The sequence below is a fragment of the Bombyx mandarina genome, chromosome 15 (assembly GCF_030267445.1).
Source record: "Bombyx mandarina strain Sakado chromosome 15, ASM3026744v2".
Classification (NCBI taxonomy): domain Eukaryota; kingdom Metazoa; phylum Arthropoda; class Insecta; order Lepidoptera; family Bombycidae; genus Bombyx; species Bombyx mandarina.
Window position 1 is genome coordinate 5,101,791 of NC_143221.1, and position 15,698 is coordinate 5,117,488.

Consider the following 15,698-nt stretch of genomic DNA (forward strand, 5'->3'; position numbering starts at 1 on the left):
CCATAAAACATTTCGTTCAACTTGGCTTGACGTCCTTTCAGCTCTATCTGGTTCCTGTCCATTCAAATGAAACGGCCGCAGCCGGAACTGGAGAGCGAACCTTATACAACAGTTCTGTTAAAACAGTTCATCACTGAAACGTGTCATAAAGTAGGCAGCAAGTATGGGCTGCGGTACACACGGGGCGAGCGAGCGTGCAACAGAGCGGGAGACGCGCTCGCGGTTGGCGCCCGCACGGAAGTAGGTTACTAACTAAAGTTTTGTTTGTGTGAGGCTGCGGCGCGGTGCACTCGACGAACTAGCTGTGGCGCGCGGCTCTACCCGAGAGCTGTGGTGCCGCCGCGCCCCGCACCTCGCGCTCGCGCATCTTTCACCCAAGGCGGCACGGGTGCCGGCCGGCATCCCGCCCGCCCTTGCTCGTCTTGTTTGCTGCTCATCCCACCGCCGTTTCATTGGACGCGCACTTGCCCCATTCAAGTTTACATCTATCGAACTCACTCTCCCACAATATCATTTGTTCATCATATTAGTATTTTTTTAAATTCTATCAATTTAAAATATCTGACATTTCAAAAAGGCAAGGGCAAGCTTTTTTTATTAAGTTTGCATTAGTCGCTCTTACGACCCATCTCTTGTTAAATTTTATCAGGATCCATAAACATCACTGCATGAAGGGCACCTAACGCTTTTGTTAAAAATAACTGGTACATTATGTGATAATATTATCAACCCACAGCACCCCTACTACGAATAGCCAACATTGATTACAGTAACCTTGAAAAACAATATTCAAATTATTACTGTTATCCGCAGTTTTTTTAAGCTGCTATTATTCCAAAATCACTTAATTATTGCAGTAGGCAATGATGAAGTCAAATCAATTGAAATAAATTGAATTTTTTAAATCATTTTAAAACAGTTAAAGAATCTGAATCTAATGGTATTATATGAGAATAATGGCCATATTGGGTAGAGATATATAGGTGCCGGGACTGCCGGGACGTTTTATTTTGATTTAGAATTTAAGTACAGAATTGCGAGGGGAGTCGTCGCATCCCATCTATTAAACGTAAGCGTCGGTGGATCGGACGCATTCGGCGAGCGCTCATTGTCGGTGGTTATGTAAGGCGGAGGCCGCGTCGATCCGCTGCTGCGAGTCAACGAACGGCATTGACACGCCGCGCCGTGCTGCCCCCCGCACCCCACATGCACCCGCGGCGCCCCACGTTGCTGCTGAAACCACCAGCTGCGAAATTAGGTCACGAGCTCCAAGCCACCTCACGTACACAACGACCACACAACGGAGACCTCTGACGCGCAAAATTCGCCTGCCATTCTGTGACGCACAAGGGCTCTCGGCCGTTGGTGCTTGCTCGCAACACGACAAATGAAATAAACCTTCTGCCGTTCAAAATAACTGCGTATTACGACATGATAGATTGAACGCGGAATCAGTGTTTGTTACTATCAACGAACCTTGAGTTGTATGATCTTGCGATGGCCAAGATTTTTTTAAACAGCTCCGGGTGTCTTATTCTCTCAGCCATGTTGTTTTCTTATAAATAAGTTTAGAATAAGTTGTCGCATATTTATATGATAGTTATTCAAAAGTAAACAATATAAAAAGTTTATCAGTGCATAAATAAAAAATACACTTTTCTTTTTATTCTTGTGTGTCTGTAATTATAAAATGACCAGATAACATTTATTGCCTTATCAAATAAAGAGAATCGTCAAATCAAATAATTTGCATTGTTCTATTCAAATCGAGTACGCAACGGAACAAACAAAGAAAATTATTTAGGAAAAATCATGAATTTGGTAACATTTATTAAAAGTTCATTAAACCCTACATTCCAGTCTAAAAATGTATTCACACATAATTTTGCTCAGAAGTATTAATTTTAAATCAGAAATATTAATAACAGAAATCATATTTATAGTTTCTAATATCAATACATGAAAACGGAGAAGGAAAACAGCACTGCGATCGAACGCTCGAGTCAACGAACGTCATTGACCACACGTAACAACGGAACTTGTACTGTGCCGTTGAACAGATAAAGTTCAAAATTGTCCGCATACATTGCACAACCTAGCCTTGGCTCCTACTGGCCTGGCTGACTTAGACATTCTATCTACTTTTACGAGTACGTGAGCGAAGGCTCCAGTACAGTTTGGTACTTAGGTGCATTCTGAGCTAGAATGTCTTTATTATAAGCGGCAGCTTAGGAACGACCTTATATAAACGCTCTAATTCGTGTTAAATACTTTCATTGGATTATCTAAAAGCCGTTTACCGTCTATCTACATACATCGTTTTTTCAAGTGGTATTTAATGTATGAAAAAGACGACACACATTACGATAGGAAGATTAGAGGAAAGCTTGAATTAAAATAATCAATCGATTAATAATAAAAAAAAAACAAGTAAATTTGTTGAAAATGAAAGGAAAGTATTTTACGGCAGGCAACGGCGCATCGCAGCCCCTAGTAGTGTTTAAGGGCAACAATGAACACTTGCCATTTGCATCTTCGCCATCGTGCTAAGACAACAAGAACATTGTCGTGGTGGTAATTCAGTAGTCTTTGAAGTATAATTTATATCAATGTTTATTATTAAAGAACATAAATATAAGTTTTAAAACGATGATATTCATAAAAAGATTAAGACGATTTCGTGTGCGTAAACAAACAACTTTAGGTTTTTTATTTATTTATCTGTCTGCTGTCTGTTTACTTTTTCTTTCGAACACTACATAAAACTACTGAACGGATATTAATGTCTTTCAAAGCTCATGATAAGATATAAAAACTGGTAATATGTATTGATAATTTAATAAAAAAAAAACACAAATATACAGCGAACTCCCTATTCTAGTTTATTCGTATAATTTATTCCAACGTGTGGGACCGCGGGACACACCTAGTAATAAATAAACAAGCACCTGCATTACGTAAACACGTTACAAAACGTATATAATAATTTATTATCTGTATTCACAAACAGTCACAATTTGTTGGTAACACTCGAATATAACTCAGTACCAACATATTGTTGTATCAGTACTGGCGCATTCAAAGCGAACCGCTCAAGGTCAAGTTGATATTTATAGTAATCTGTAAATGAGATATCTAACAATCTACATTTACATGATGAGCGCTCACACTGAGCATTAAATACATAAGGGAATGCAGTATGTACTTGCACGTAAGTACAAAACGGTCCAAGGGCTACGTAGCCGCCCTAGTTTCAGGTCGCGATGCACGGGGTGAAAGAACGTCATTGACCCAACTAGTACTTGCGCGCTGGAGTCCCCCCGCTCGCCATCAGACTAGCTTATACACGATATGTCATTGAAATTTTGTACATAGGGCATATGTACCTAAAATCTCAGGCGACCTTGTCCGCCTACGTCGGTTGATTAATCAATATAGCGTTGATAGCGGGGTTGGATGCACGGGAGTCGCCACATGTTAGTTTTTAGTTAGTCTGTTAGTTTAGCGTTTCGATAATACGTTGACTGTATCGTTATTAAATAAGTATAATCCCGTAATATTTACTGGTGGTAGGACCTCTTGTGAGTCCGCGCGGGTAGGTACCACCGCCCTGCCTATTTCTGCCGTGAAGCAGTAATGCGTTTCGGTTTGAAGGGTAGGGCAGCCGTGGTAACTATACTGAGATCTTAGAAGTTATATCTCGAGGTGGGTGGCGCATTTACGTTGTAGATGTCTATGGGCTCCAGTAACCACTTAACACCAGGTGGGCTGTGAGCTCGTCCACCCATCTATGCAATAAAAAAATAAGATATTCTAGCCGTTTCTCCCGTAGACTTTCTTTCGTAGAAAATTTTCAGGGGATTTGTTAAATCAATACGTTAATGTTATTCTTTGTAATTTTGATTTATTGAATTTCATCACTACATAATTATGAATTTGAAAAAAAAAAACAACATAATTGAGCGTAGCAAATTTTGGTACATTTTTTTTTCGGTTTTTGCGAGTCGTAGATATACTCAAAACTATTATAATTTTAATCTTTAATCTCGCATTTAATTTTTCATCACCTTAGTCGTCCTAATAAAGTTTTCGGGACGTCAAAAATAATTCAATAAATTATACAAACGTGAGATTACACCGTAAAAGTAATTTTAATTATAATAATACTAGCGACCCGCCCTCGCTTCGCTTCGGAAACATTAAAACACACATGAAACAAAAAAAAAAAAATTAAAAAAAATTAAAAAAAGTATCCTATGTTCATCAGGGACAATGTCGGCTTCTAATGGCAAAAGAATTTTTCAAATCGGTCCAGTAGTTTCGGAGCCTATTCGAAACAAACAAACAAACAAACAAATCTTTCCTCTTTATAATATTAGTATAGATGTAGTAAATATTATACTTGTTCAATAACATAATGTAATTGTTTTACATTCCGGAAAACAATCATAACGCAACAAACATCGCACAAAAATCACAATACAAACTGGTAAACATAACAATTAAGTAATCGTATAAATGCGAAGACTGTGTTGTAGTAGCTGTATTAATATTTTGGTAAGCTCGAGCGCTAGGGGTGTCGTCAGCGAGGGGAGGGTGGCGAGGCCAACACGTGCTGCTTGCAGCGGGTCGACGAACGTCATTGACCCACCTCCGGGGCCTACTTTAGACCGATAACACCCCGGATGATAGCACACACAGACACGCGCCGTAACAACACAAGCCTGCGAACGGATGTAATACGCTTCGTTCATATACTAGTACTATCAAGGTCGTTTGAAATTCGAGGAACTTTAGTACACAGGTCGAGTGTTAATGTACTATGAATGACTTAGCTAAACTGATTCGGCCCTCGGGATTCATTATACGACGGGGCATCAACTAGTCAATGTAACCATCTATCATAAACTATTTTATAGGCTGCGCTAAGATATCGTTGTGAAATATAGTTGTATAAATTTTTCATATATTTTAATTTGTTACGTAGGTCCTAAATAAATTATAAAACTTGATGATTTAATAGATAAAGAGATTAAAAATTAACTTTTACCACGAAATAATAAATGTAATGTATTTGCAACAAATCGATTTTTTATGACATATCACACAATTACCTAACACAACGCGTAACTGTGCGGTCTGTAACAATAAAATTTGTAAGCGTTGGTGAGCAACAGAATCCGCAATACACCGCCACCTTTTATCGCATAGCGGAAGCTTTAACAATTGTTTTTTTTTACTGCCGTCCACGGCAGACAGTAAACGGCGTACCTGATGTTATTGATTAGCTTCCCCCGTGGACTCTACTAATTCCAGAAGCATAGCTGTCCTCTGTCTATCAAAAATAAATCTTATGAGTCTCGTTTGAAGACGAAAATCCTATAGGTAGAGTTCAGGGAACACCGAGAAGGGGAATTCACTCTATAGATGAACATACCAGGTAAAAGTGATGATGGGTAAAAGAGCTCGTAGGCTACCTGTGTCTGAAACGTTTTCAGGAACCAATAAAACTCACAGCGTGACTTCCATTTTGCTTATCTTACAGAAGGTGAAGAAACAGTTGAATTGTTCAATGGCCCACCGACCTTTCAAATGTAAATACGCAATAGTTTCGCGGCAGAAATATTTGTGAAATATTTTTTTACTGGTATAAAATAAAAATGCATAAGAAACTCAATTCGCTTCTAAGGATTTTAGTCGTTTTACAGTTCTTTTGTTTTTTTTCTTTCATAAAACAGTCAGCGATAAAACCGTCCACTAATGTAAGTAATATTCATTAAATTAGTTATATATTTTTATGTAGAAGCAAGAGTTACGAAATAAGAATACTTTATAAAGTAAATTTGTAGCTCATCATTTCTAGCTTGACTACACAACTTGACCCTACAAGTTAAGCTATTTTCCTTCTAGACAAGCAGTTCTGTGTCAATGTCAAGTTTATAACTAGTTTAATCTAATAGCATTCGCGTAACTAATAAAATTAATTAAATTTGCAGTCAATTAATACAATGACGTCATAGCTTGTTGAGTTGTGGGTCAAGAAGTTTAATTTATTTCCTTCGGTCGGATTTCCTAAAGTGAACGCCCGATCACCAAATTTAAACGTCATAACTTTTAAAGTATCTCGAAATTTTAATACGAGTATATACCGCGTTTTTTAACATTATATTTATAATGCTTGGTATATATTATGTTTTTTTTTCTTTTTTTACATATATGTATGTTTATATGCAATGGAATCTTTAAAGGTCATTTTCAGTGACTTCAAAACGTCTAATTTGAAATTTTTAATACGCATCAAGGATTGATGACAATACAATAGTTTTATAACCTAGTACCGATATATACATACATATATATGTCTTGTCTTCGTATATACCTTGTCTTGTTAAATATATCAATTTATATATCTTGCATTTTAAGCATGTTTTTTAGTTTTTAAGCTACTGGTATTAATTTTTACTTAGACAAGCAATGCTTGATATTCAATGCCCTGATACTAAAAGGAGTAGTAGAGTTATTTGGATACAAAAAAGTAGTCTTATAACTACTGCGAATTATTGATATTTGAATAATAGTATTTCAAGGAATAAGGAATAATACTCTATGTACTCTGACTTTTTTTTTTATTGCTTTGATGGCCTGACGAGCTCACAGCCCACCTAGTGTTAAGTGGTTACTGGAGTCCATAGACATCTACAATGTAAATGCGCCACCCACCTTGAATTAGAATTAGAAAAATTTACCTGAATTAGAAAAATTTAAAATCGGATATTCATTATTACTTTTTTTTTTTTTGCATTAGTGCACAAGTTCACGGCTCAATTCGTTTTAAATGGATACTGGAAACTATATATTTGTCACCATACTGAAAGCTATACGGCGTGCCTGGCTCCTTAGTAATCAAGCAAAACATAAACATGGTGTGTTTACGTGCACGTCTTTGAAAAATACATAAATTCTTTCGGAATTGCCGTTCGTGTTATATCATTGTCAGTACTAGAGTCCGTCGAGGGGTGAAAAGCCGGTATCAGTATCGGGATCTATTGCATCGAAGTGCCTTTCGGCCTCGTCGGCGCGATCAATAAGTATCGGGGAACGAACTTGCGACCTCGGCTCTGAGAACTGGGGCGCCGCGCAAGCGCAGCCATGCCGCCTCGATGCATCCTACGCCACTTTATTCTGAATTGCTAATTCTTCTAAGATCTCATCGAGGCTTAATGTTAAGGGTTTGATAGAGCTGACTAAAAGGGTCGACTTCTCTTTTTTTTTTAATATACTGGTTATTAATTTATGTCAAAACAGCCACACTTTAAGTCACATTCGATATTTTAGTTACTTTTGATGCGTTTTTTAATGAAACAATAAAACTTAGAAAACTACTTCTATGCTCCTAAATCTATTTAACCTGCTGCAGCAAATGGAATTTGTACAACTTAATTTTTTATATTGTCTTAAAATGACTATCATTGGTTACGTAATTATTATTATTTTCTATTTTACAACACAACACTCATTATATGAAGCCCTCTGGAGTTATATTATCTGTTGAGTGAATGTCTGTACTAGTAAAAGTAACACTTAAAATGAATAGTTTTAAGATAAAAATTTTAGTACCTGTCCTATCTAATGATTTTTATTTATTTATTTATTAAGTTGCACCAACAAAGTGATCATCAATACAAAACATTGAACAATTGACAAAAGTTCATGGCAGATGTCACCTCAATTATAGGTGCAATCGACAGTGCATTAACATTAAAAATAAAAAAAAATATACAGCTAAGATTTGATTACATTTCATTCATTGCTTAAGATTAATTTATATTTAATTGGTAGATGATCCGCGACAGATTTTTCCTGTAAGTTGTGAGACAATTAGAAAAAACATCTATTTCACTTAAAATTAGTTCAGCGCAATCGGACAACTCCGAAGGAACATTAACGGATATTTATTATTATATTTATACATGTATGATCATCATATTCATATATATATTTTTAGTTACAGCGTCTATTTTCTGTTTAAATCATTACTTTAGGTGAGTTCATGGTAGTAACAGTATTTTAGATTATACTAAAGATAATACTAGGCCATTGAATATAGTCTGCGCCCCTGTTTAAATTATTTAAACAAGAACAGATGCATGCAGAATTCATAAGCTCCAACCGGGTCTTCTTTTAGCTTTTTATTGATTGCTTACGATCGTGAACCGCTGACATAGTTAAGCGGACTATGACCTGACATTTAAACTTTGAACACCAATCGATAGTTGCAATTCGTATATGTCTTTACAAATTTAGGTTTGCGGCTAAAAAAAAATACGATGGGCTGAATGTGATGAGAAGAAATGCGTTTCTTATCACCTAAGTTACTGTTATTTATTTCTAACCAAAAGCTATTAATTTTATCTCTCGAGTGTTGGGTAAATAAAATAAAAATATAATAAATAAACAAGCACGATGGGCTAAATGTGATGCGAATAAATGCGTTTCTTAGCATCTAAGTTGCGATTGCTATTTCCAATCAAAATCTATTAAATATATATCCTGAGTGTTGGGTAAATAGGGTTGAAATTTTTATTTATTTTGACTCTCTGTAACGTAGACTTTGGTCGAAACATACATACGATAAACAAGTCTTTATGAAACATTACCGTAAAGCATTACCATAAGACTAGCTAATAGGATAAAGTAACAGTAGTAATCTTGTTACTACATGGTACTTTGCTTGTAATGTTTTACTTGAATTAAGTAGCGTAATATAATAGGAAATTTATTGTGCAAACAAAAAAGGTCAGACGTGAAATCATAAAATATTATGGGGTATTAAAATGTATTTGTTAAGGAAGTCATTTAACGATAAAAATTTAGTTTCAGAATATCAATAAATGACGAATCATACGTGCATTAGAATAAAAGTTTCCCTACCGAACTTATTTTCATTCATTTCGAATGGAATATTTCGAGTGATCGGCCTTTAACCGTAATATTTGTAGTTGTAAACAACATGAGTACACAGCCAAATCTATAAATAATCAAACGTTACAAATGTGTATTAATAGAATGGAAAAAAAAATACAATCAACGCATTTAATACGAAGGTAAAGGTCGGTTTATAATTACTTATAGGTTTTGAGACTCATGAATGCCCTGTTGCAATGCCAAGGCAACTGCCAAAAGCGAACTAAGGTCGCGGTCCAATGTCAGGGGCCCTAAGAATTTTTAAGCCATACTCAGCAATTTTTTTTAATACGGAGGTTATGAAGGATGACGTGATTAACTTTTTATTAATGAAAAATAATATATTTTTTAAACTGCACTTTTTTTTTTTTTATTGCTTATATTGGTGGACGAGCTCACAGCCCACCTGGTGTTAAGTAGTTACTGGGGCCCATAGACATCCACAACGTAAATGCGCCACCCACCTTGAGATATAAGTTTTAAGGTCTCAAATATAGTTACAACGGCTGCCCCACCCTTCAAGCTGAAACGCATTACTGCTTCACGGCAGAAATAGGCGGGGCGGTGGTACCTACCCGTGCGGACTCACAAGAGGTCCTACCACCAGTAAAAAACTTTTAACCCATTACTTTTAATGTTCAGGTTACAATCACTTTCAATATTGTTTTAGAGTGAGAATTTTTAATTGCACTGTAATTGTTATATTGTTGTAATTGTACTTACATAATATATCGGCCATTGAATTCAATGAACTCCGAAAAAATTCCAGCGAGCTCCTTTAGATTTTTGTTTCATGAGTCATGATTTTAGTGTTCCAGTTTGGATTTGTAAAATTTATTATTGTACCATTTGTCACAGAAACACATTTGTTTCTTTGAATAACTGGAAATAATTAAGGTCAGCACTCACGGAAATAGATTGGATTTCGAAAATGAGTTTGATGATTTAGACGCCTATATGTTTATTTTTCATTAATGATTTTGAGTACAATCCGAAAATGTATTGATAACCGCATTTGTGTGCACGCACCTTACATCACTATATTGTCATTTTATTCGAAACTATTCAGATACAAAATGAATTTTGGATTTTAAATATAGTTAGATTAGTTAGATATATAGAATAGGTTCATAAATTTGTTATTGATGATGATAGTTGATCACAAAACGGCCAACTAGATATGAACTGTTCACCGAAGCTCACAGACATCGGAACGATTCTTGAGACATGTGTCGAAGTATCATTGCATAACGTCTGTGCCACTTTTCAAACCTACACACAATATTTACATAGCGTTATAAATTGCGCTGGTTTGATTTTACAATGCTTTATATGTATCTTCATTGTAGAAGTTATTTGTCTACAATAGTTAGTTACGTTTCGGCTTAGGTAGATTGGTACCGGACACAGAACTACCTAGATATCAGGTGAACGAAAGCCTTAGCCATTAAGACCAATGATGCTTAAAAAAAAACGAAACTGGACAATAACAAATTCTGATTTTTTTAGTGCCCTTGTATGTGGACGAGCAGACGACGCACCTGATGGTGAGTGGTTACCGTCGTCCATGGACTTCAGCAATGCCAGGAGCAGAGCCAAGCCGCTTCCTACCATGATTCTAAACAAACTGCGGTTTTAAATAGAATGAACAATCAAAACAGCATCACAGCTGTACAATTGTAAACGGGCCACACCTAAGCCCCACCAAAAGTCGTGGACGTCATAAAAGTGTCAGTTGCCGCAGGATCCTTGCTGACCTCTCGAAATTCCGAAGGTCGCTCCGTACACGTGGCGCTATCATTGATTTTACGCTATAAAACGCGTATACGTATAGCTGTTATACGGCATGACAGTGACAGTGGTCGGCCCCCTTCTGACCTATTTTCGGGTCCCTTCCACCAGCGGAACGGTGACGCAAACACGCGCATGTACTGCGTTATAGACGACGCCAAAACTTTGGAGCAGCGGTGAGCACGAGGGTTTGAACTGCGCAAAATATCTGTGAAGAAATTTTAAGACACCAAAACATTAGATAAACTTTAAGAACTAATTATCTTTATCACGTCTTTTAAATCTAAAATAAATATGAATTTACGATAATCTGTTCGAAATTCGAACAGGTAAATAGTGCCTGCAAAAATAGCTGATTGTAATGGGGCAACCCTACGGTTATTGCCTCGCGTTACTTACTATTCGGCCCTCAGAAGCATCTAATACTTTTTATTATTCATAAATATGCCGGAATATTTTTCTGTTAAAGAAATGTATTTGTTTAAATAGATGTTACGACCATTGTTAGTTAGTAACTATCGTTCCAATGTTAGGGGTGTGTTACGAAGATGGTTACCGTAGACCTCATCCTAAGCATTTAATAATATTTTGGCTGTAAGACCTGAGACGTTTTTCGTTTCTAGTAATTTTCACTTCAAAAGTTCTCAATTTTTTTTTACATCAGTTTTCGGGAAATCTTTGGTGAGTAATCATTTGTCAATCGCGTCGTAAGTGGACATATACTGGCAAATAGCAGACACCTCATGCAAGCACACACAGGGAAAAAGAAAGTGTGACCATTTTAAGCAAAGCTAAAAGTATTAAAAAAGTATTTGCGAGCATAAAGTAATCGACTTAAATTTAGCAGCGTAACCCATAACAGAAAGTATCTGTTACGCTACCAAAAATTACCTATCCACTAATCAATCGAGGCTAATAAAACCTAGGTATTCTACCAAAGCTTGATATTTATAATATTTGTCATTTAACCAATCATAAAAACACGTAACAGGATTATTGATACCACAAAATCGTTGGGAGTTGTGATTAGCTAGAAATGCCATTATCGTTCCTTAAACGCGAGCAGCACATAAAATGTCTATTCATAGACGGCACAATAGAGCCTAAAATAATCAGGGAACAAACAGCAGCCATGTTGGATTGGCGGCGCGTCTGGGCGTCGTCGGCGTCGTTGCCATGACTACGTTGCAACCCGCCGACCTACTTCCGCGCCCCGACCAAATGTTAATGACCTCCAAAACCCAGGTCGAAGTTCACAGCTACACGAGTAAGGGATATCCATGTACTCTCATAGGCTTTTTACGGGTCAAACCTTGTATTGATCGAATAATATGTAGGTTACTATGGTTCCAGTGCTGTACACGTGTACCCTTGACGATGTTTTGTTTTGGTACTCCAACTAATACTTATAAATATGTGATTTTGGTACTCTCTTATTTTCAGCATTTATTTTAAACAGTCGCAGTCAATCGGTTTTTTGCTTTATTTTCGAAGACTTTACGAGTCTTTTCACGAACAGCGAAATGTCCATTCATTTCGTGTCTACGTAGGGTAGCTTTTCGCACTGATAGTCGAGAATATAACATTGTACCTTATTATATCTAAATATAGAATTCGTAATTGAAAAAATACACAGTTGAAGGATTTAATTCATTGAAAAGTCAGAAAGATTTTTAAAAAAACTGTTACAAAAATACCTTACGTGATTCAACGGTCGATTTGGTTAGCTTCGTTTCCACAGAGATGGCGCTATAAAAAATACCGACTCAAGAGGGAGAGAGAGAGATGAATTATGATGATGAACTATGTGAAAGATAACTCACACACACTGTGTGTTTTTTTTTGTGCGATTTTGGCATTTGCTAACTTGTTCGTTAACATATTTCTATTTGGCAACATTTGTTCATGTTCTATTTTATGTATTAACAACAGATAACTGTGCGGTTTTTATCAGACTAATTTTCCATCGCCAGGTCTAATCTAGTCTAATAGTGACTTTGACTTTAGTTCTACAAAGTTCGGTTTCGAGTTTCAGTCGCATCAGACTCTTTGGTTATTTTATTTTTTATTGTTCATCTTATTAATTACATGAGAAAAATTTGGGAGGTGCGGCTTAACGGCGGTTAAAAAAAAGGTTCAGGTCCCTCAGCCAGTTAAGAATGTTTGTAAGGAAATAAGTACGTAACACGTGCTTTGTTTGACTTCCACGATTTAGATATATTTGTAATTGATTCATATTTTAATGATAAAAAAAGCCACATTTGTAAATTTAGCACCGTGAAGCGTATCATACGGAGAGCAACTGACCATCGTTTTGAATATGTCTATGGTAAAATGATGATGAGTTCCGCTTAAAAGTTGCGATAGCGGTTATACAATTCAATTGAGACTTCGACCTCATGTCTCAAAGTCACGTTATCTTATCTATTTCGTAGGCAATTAATACCAGTGCAATAATTATACTAACGACAAACATCTCAGCTAAACGAGCTTCACTTATCTCTGTGTTCGTGTTTAGTTATATTTATATTAATGTACACCTTACTAGGATCATATATTCGTAGAACTATATAGTATAGGAATATAGACTAGTATAGATAGAACCGAAAGGAAATTGCAAATAATTTAGACTCATTACGACTGTGTCTATGCAGCGTAATGTTTATGTGTGAGTGATCGTACGTACAGGGGGAACTAGGTAACTACACGCGAAGAGAGGGGACACACACATGGACGAGAATGGATGAATGTGGTCGAAGGACTGCTCTGTCACATGCATTTACAATTCTCGTTATAGCGCTAAGGATGCCGCTATCCTACACAGAATTCGATCGGTGTATCAAATTAAATAATATCTATGACACTGATTCGACGGTGCGGTAGTTAGCGCCACTGACTACTGTGTGCTTAGTGCGAGTTTTTGAAAGTTCTCGATAGCGTAAAAGTTAACTCAATTTTCTATGCAGTTGGAACAGCGCCCCTAGCGGCAAACGAAGGCAAATGATTTTTTTTATTGCTTACATGGTTGGACGAGCTCACTGCCCACCTGGTGTTAAGTGGTTACTGAAGCCCATAGACATCTACAACGTAAGTGCGCCACCCACCTTGAGATATAAGTTCTAAGGTCTCAGTATAGTTACAACGGCTGCCTCACCCTTCTAGCCGAAACGCATTACTGCTTCACGGCAGAAATAGGCGGGGTGGTGGTACCTACCCGTGCGGACTCATAAGAGGTCCTACCACCTGTAAATTCCCATTCCATACAGATATGAGCTAACTTTTACGCTATCGAGAACGTTAAAAAACTCGCACTAAGCACACTGGGCCGAAAGCCGTCGGTTAACATCCCACATTGGGCAAACATTCGTGTGATGAACTGATTGAAAGATTCATTGTTTGCTTTTTGTCTGGGTGCTTAATATCTATAATTATGCATATTTAAAACCTTTATAGCTGTGTATAAATATGAGTCCTTAGTTCCTGGAGTACAGGGAATCATAGTATTGGGTCATAGGACCGTTTGTGGGTTATTCCTGGTCATCATTATTATTATTACTATTAAATATTGTATTACTAAAAAAGTGTTTTAATCGAATATTCTTATATCGTGAACAAGTCTTCAGATCAGAGGTCAAGGTATACTGGTGGTATTCTGAGCACGCGAGATAGGAGCCGACATCCTTCCTATTTCTGCTGCAAAAAATTAATTAGCTACTTATAATATTATTACGTTATAATATTTGAATTATATAGTTGAGACTTAAATATCATGTCCTAAGGTGACTCTAGGTTATTTAGTTTTCAAAACAAAACCAAATTTAAGTAGTCAAAAATTATGTAAAGCTTATAACTAAATTATTGAAGATAAATTTAAGAAGATGCTTTAAAAACGTTCCGGTAATAGCTTTTAACGAATCCGGCACAGTTTCAGAGTAGTACGTAACTCATGCAGGTAGATAAGTGTTTTTTAATTCTATGATCTCTTCTGGACTGGATCCAATACGAACATTCAAATCAATAAGGACTTAAAGATAATAAGTAGTTGAAGTTAAGTTAAGTTTCACTGGTGGTAGGACCTCTTGAGTCCGCACGGGTAGGTACAACCACCCTGCCTATTTCTGCCGTGAAGCAGTGATGCGTTTCGGTTTGAAGAGTGGGGCAGCCGTTGTAACTTGAGACCTTAGAACTTATATCTCAAGGTGGGTGGCGTATTTACGTTGTAAATGTCTATGGGCTCCAGTAACCACTTAACACCAGGTGGGTTGTGAGCTCGTCCACCCATCTAAGCAATAAAAAAAGTGAAATGATTGTATTGGATAGAACAACCACCATTAAATTTAATTATATTTGTAGTGTGTCGCAACACCTCATATAAAAGGAAAAGGACATAAAGATGTAAGATATCAGAATATTGAAATAAACTGTTACTAGTGAACGCAAAAAGACTACGTGTAAAACAGTCATCAATAGTAAGGACATTGGCTAAGTAATAGTCGTATCTTATAATTAACATCTATTCAAATGCCAAATGAGTTCATCATTTGTTTATTACTATAATACAGGGTGGGCCATAAAGTTGAGCGGATTATAAAAAATCATATAAAAAAAACTACAAAGCTCAGGAAAGAAAAAATATAATTATAATAAAGATTACAAATGGGAATTTTATTTTTTTTAAATAACATCGCTGAGATGTGTGCCATCTACACGTACACACTCTTCCAATCTAGCCCTCAAATTCGTGAAAACTCGCTCGCACATCGCTCGTGGGATATCGGACATTTCCTTGCGAATATTGTCTTTGAGCTGGGCAATTGTCGTCGGTTTATTGGCGTAAGCGCGACTCTTGAGGTACCCCCACAGAAAATGTATAATACCGTTTAAATAAACGCGAATGTTACGTAGAAGAAAATGCGCCAAAAGTATCGATTTCATTTGCAAGA

General features: G+C 36.6%; 1 protein-coding gene across 4 annotated transcripts in view; it reads right to left on the bottom strand.

Moving 5' to 3' along the window:
- The window catches only part of Hr4 (nuclear hormone receptor 4), a 132,631-nt gene that overhangs the window by 61,677 nt on the left and 55,256 nt on the right, over nt 1-15,698 (bottom strand). For 2 of the 4 annotated variants that reach the window (XM_089732748.1, XM_089732749.1), the window contains exon 1: nt 2-553. The exons of the other annotated variants lie outside the window; for them this stretch is intronic. In XM_089732748.1, coding sequence (XP_089588874.1) covers nt 2-4 — 3 coding nt within the window. In that variant the 5' untranslated portion in view covers nt 5-553. Of the gene's footprint in view, nt 1; nt 554-15,698 lie in introns of those variants that run through there. 4 annotated transcript variants of the gene reach the window in all.